General features: G+C 31.9%; 1 protein-coding gene across 1 annotated transcript; it reads right to left on the reverse strand.

Annotated features, from left to right (window-relative positions):
• Positions 1-1,880: 1,880 nt before the first annotated feature.
• Positions 1,881-4,353, reverse strand: LOC131606815 (protein FAF-like, chloroplastic). The gene is made up of 2 exons (XM_058878933.1): positions 4,221-4,353; positions 1,881-3,836 (listed from the first exon to the last, which is right to left on the reverse strand). The coding sequence occupies exon 2, from the start codon at positions 3,808-3,810 to the stop codon at positions 2,206-2,208; it is 1,605 nt and encodes a 534-aa protein (XP_058734916.1). The 5' UTR covers positions 3,811-3,836; positions 4,221-4,353; the 3' UTR covers positions 1,881-2,205.
• Between the last annotated feature and the right edge of the window lie 338 nt (positions 4,354-4,691).

Here is a 4,691-nt window from a genome sequence, read left to right on the forward strand (position 1 = left end):
ATAAATATTGAATTGGTTAGTTTCACACAAGAAAACAATCATAAATATTGTTATCAATTTACATTTGAGTACAATTATGTCGTACAAAATAATTTAAGTTAGAACCGTCTTTAAGGGCGTGCAAGGCAGACTACTGCACATGACCTCAAATTTTTCACAACAAACTTATAGCTAAATAAGGCCTCATAAAATATTTATAATGATTAAATTGTTGTCAAATAGGGCCTATATTTGTTTTTTCATGATTAACTACGACTAATCTACACAGTGCCTCCGAAAAAATTGAGACGGTTCTGATTTACACCATTGCAATACGTGTATTTAACTAATTACAAAAATTAAAAACTAAAGTTGTACTTAGAACTAACTTCAAAGATTAATTAAGAACTAACTCCATTTTGAGAACTTAAGAGCCCAAATTTTTTACTTGATTGCTATAATTTGTATCTGGACTATAATTGATCTAAGATTCTAATTGATTTTTTTCTCAATAATGACATGTGATACATGCAATACCATTAGCAACATGGAAGCAAAATCACACTCCATGTTAATTATTTAATCCTAATCATGTGTTTTCCATTCTCAAGTTGTCACCCCCACCATAAAAAAAGTTGCAGCTAATTAAATAAATATAATTTCTGTTGAAAGTTGATGATGCTAGCATCCTATTATTATGTTATAATTAATCATATCATTATAAAATGTCCCCACGACGTTGTGAAAATGCATGGCTAGCATATCTTGTCTCTTTGCAGAGTCGGTTCTTCTAATTTAATAAATTTAAAAAGAAGATCTTTATCATTAATAATAATTAGAAAAAATATCTAAGAAAAAAAAACTATGATATAATCAATAAATTAATATTCTTTCTTATCAAAATAGTTTCACATTACTCATTACTGGACAATCAATTGAGACTAAAACTATAGTATCACTATTCAAATCAATAAGATACATATTTAAAGAATAAACCTGCAAGAATTCTACCACATATTTTATCTCCGATTCAATTTGAAAGAGAAAATTTATTTTTTTATTTATTGAATAATGAATGTATTTAAACTGTATCATGTATCAGATATATTAATCATTCAATGAATATAAAAAATCAATTTTTTTTTTTTATAAATAAGATCAAAGATACGTAAATACAATAGCCTAGATTTGATGTCATCTGATCACATGCTTGCGCCCTCTCCAAAATTGTGAAAGTACTTGTACTCTATACAACTTCCAGTTAACTTCTTTTATCATACTATGTGAGTATGAATTAGTCACCATCCATAAGGGGCACAACAAATCAAGGAATGATCATAGTGTTCCCAAAAAATAAGACCAATAATTAAACACGACACAACTCATACTAAAACCTCATTGGCTTGTGGATTACAAAAGTATAAAAAGTTGAAAAGCTAAAGAAACATGATGATGGAAAGATCATAATTTTAGAACAGGACAAGACATTCCACAAGTCAAAGATGAGCTAAGATTTTGTTGTACGATATTAACCAACATAAAAGTTAGTTAGTATTTTTTGAACAACTAAACTTAAACAACTTTTGAAATGTGACATTTTAATTGCTAGCGCAGATTAAATATAAGGTCGATTATATTTTTCAGATGTTTAACATCTATATCGAGTTTGAAATTCGCCAATCACAAATATCAGTACCAATTAACTACTAATAATTTATCATTATACAAATTTAATCGAAACAAACTTGTTGAAATTAATCGATCAAATAATATAACTATAATCGTAGTAAATATTATATATATATATATATATATATATATATATATATATATATATATATATATATATATATATATATATATATATATATATATATATATATATATATATATATATATATTATATGATATAACAATGTTCAAGTCATTTCTCAGATCTTACAATTACAAATTACAAATAAAGTACTAATTCTTACTACCCCTTTCCTCTTAATTCCCTTTTCTTTTATTTGACTACACTACATTACACCTTCTTGAAGGATTTGAACTTAGTAGACATAATAAAAAGAAAATATAGAGGAATAAATATTACATCCGTCTCTGATTATAATACTCGTTTGCATAATACAAATGAGTAATTATAAAAAGGGACGGAGATTTAAGCAATGGATGTTGTTGTTGTGGATTAATTAATTAGAAATAGTAGTAGGTGTTGAGGTTTGTGATTCATGAGGTAGCAATGCAATAAGGCTCCCAAAAGAGAAAAGACCTTCTTGAATCCTTGCAATTCTTCAAATTATGAACCAAATAATCACCATTCTTTCCTTTAAGAACCAAAAGTTGTTGCTTCTCATTCGAAACACGGTTCATGTTCATGTTCTTCATCTCGCCTTTTGCAGACACAACAATCTTGTTACTCTTGCTGTCGTTGTTGTTGTAGTTGTCGTCGTTGTTGTTTTTCTCTTGATATCGGTCGAGTGGATAATTACCAAGTTTGGTTGATGTTGGTTTTGTGGTCCTCCAATAATGTTGATAAGAATTTAGATTGAATGAACCAGTTGCTGCATTTGGTGGTGAAGGAATCAATCTTGCAACTCTTGGCCTTGGTGGAAGTGATTTTACAATTTGACTAGCTTCCACTACTTGAACATCTTTGTTGTTATCCACTTCATGATTGAACTTCTTTGACCACTTTGGATTCTTATTCAATAGCCCAATTGTCTTATTCACCTTGTTGTTTTGGTTTGAGCCAATCCAATGAACACTACTTTTTATAGTAGTTTTCTCAAAAGACATCAAGGATCCTTTCCCTATCACACTCTCATATTCCTCATCAACTTCATCGCCGTCTTCTTTTTCTTCTTCGAGTCCTTCAAATTCTTCCTCCGACTCACCTACCTCGTCATTTTCAGCAATTTCCTCGTCTTGATTTGCGAAGGTGAGGACGAGTCGGCCACCTTGGCGTTGAACACAGAAGTTGTTCAACGAAGGAAGAGACACAGCTTCTAAAACCAACCTTCCGTTGTCGCGGTGCGGCCTCATCTGAAGAGAAGGCCCGTCTTGGCGAGAGAGTGAAGGAAGTGGTGGAGGGAAGGATCGCGGTGGTGACTTTTTATGAGTTGTAGTAACACCACTGTAATCGAGCCTTTCCACTTCCACCACTTCCTCTTCTTTTTCGTCCTCCATTTCTTTCTTGTCCTCTTCATGATCTTTCCGGGTCTGTTGTTGTTGATCCACAATATCTTCCGTCATAATTGAGGAAATCAATCCATCAGACCTAGTCTCGGATCTGGGACTCTCTGATGGTGGATAAGAGAACACCAAACCATCAGAGCCAGTCTCGGACCCGAGACTCTCAGTACAAATTTCAAGGCTCTTCCTAGACAAAGAGCTTTTCGTCCTCTTAGCGAGAGGATGAATGTAAGGTGGAAGTGACTTAGAGATTTCATCATTAGTCTTCAAAGACATGAGTGAACCCCAAGTATCAAACGAACCATCTTTCTGTTGCTCTTCCTTCTTGTTCTTCTGGATTGAACTCCATATCTGAAGCCTCTCTCTCTCAGCTTCATCTTCATCATCACCCAACTTAGCTTCTTTCAACACATCATCATCTTGTCCAAACAGATTCTCAGATGATGAAATCTTCTTGATGGTGTTAGAAGAACCATTCTGAGAAAGCCATTTCTTGGAAGACATGTCTGCTGAGAGAGTTCTTCTGAGAGAAGGTGGTGTGAAATTAGTGTCAGTGTTACAGTTCAAAATAGTGACTATTCCTTGCTTCTGATTGAGCACAGTGTCTTCTTCTATCTTCATGCTCATACAAATTGACATCTTCAATATAAATTGCACTTAGCTCGCTGCATAAACACATTACAAAAAAAAAATTCAATATTTTAAACACAAAACTCCAAAAAAGGAATTAACTAATTTTCATATTTTAATCTAACGGTCTATAATTGGCTTAATCATAGAGGTGGTTGTAGAGGATAAGTTTTGAAAAGAAAAAGAATTTCAAGTTACAAGAAAGAGTTGGATATAACATGCATGTGTATGTGCTTTGGAAAACACAAAATAAGTGAAATGAAATACTAAAATGTAGTCTGCACATCTTAACTTAACTAACAGAAGTCGAATATATATGTTATCAGCAGAGTTAGAACTCTGGTATTTACAGTTGTATACGTGAGTTTCTAGTGATCATTACTATTTCGACTTTAAAAGAACTAAAATGTAATGATTACCTTGAAGTTGCAAAGCACAGTAACAGACAGAGGTCTCAAGATAGAGACCACTGAGTTGTGAGAATGAGATAATGAAGAATGTAATGAGAGGAATGGTTTGTAGTGAATTGATGATGGGAAGGCAGGATGGGGGAGAATGAGGGTATTTGTAGGGTGCAAAAAGTAATAAAGAACCATGTTCACTGGACCCCACCATGATAATAACCATCTTTATTATTGCTCTACAGTTTTTTGTTTTTTTGTTTTTTATTTTATTTTTTTTAAGTAAAAGAATTTGTTGTTATTACAAGTATTGTTTATAGACACATGTTTTTGATGGATACGAATTTATTTTGGTAAAGATGTTATCCATACCAAGGATTTATTGATGGTGGATTTTAATTTGGTAATATAGATTTTTTTTCAATAAACTATATTGTTTGCATTGGAAAATTGGATAATTTTTAAAATAAATTTTTCAATAATTTTATT

Source organism: Vicia villosa, linkage group LG5 (assembly GCF_029867415.1).
Source record: "Vicia villosa cultivar HV-30 ecotype Madison, WI linkage group LG5, Vvil1.0, whole genome shotgun sequence".
In the NCBI taxonomy this organism is placed as follows: domain Eukaryota; kingdom Viridiplantae; phylum Streptophyta; class Magnoliopsida; order Fabales; family Fabaceae; genus Vicia; species Vicia villosa.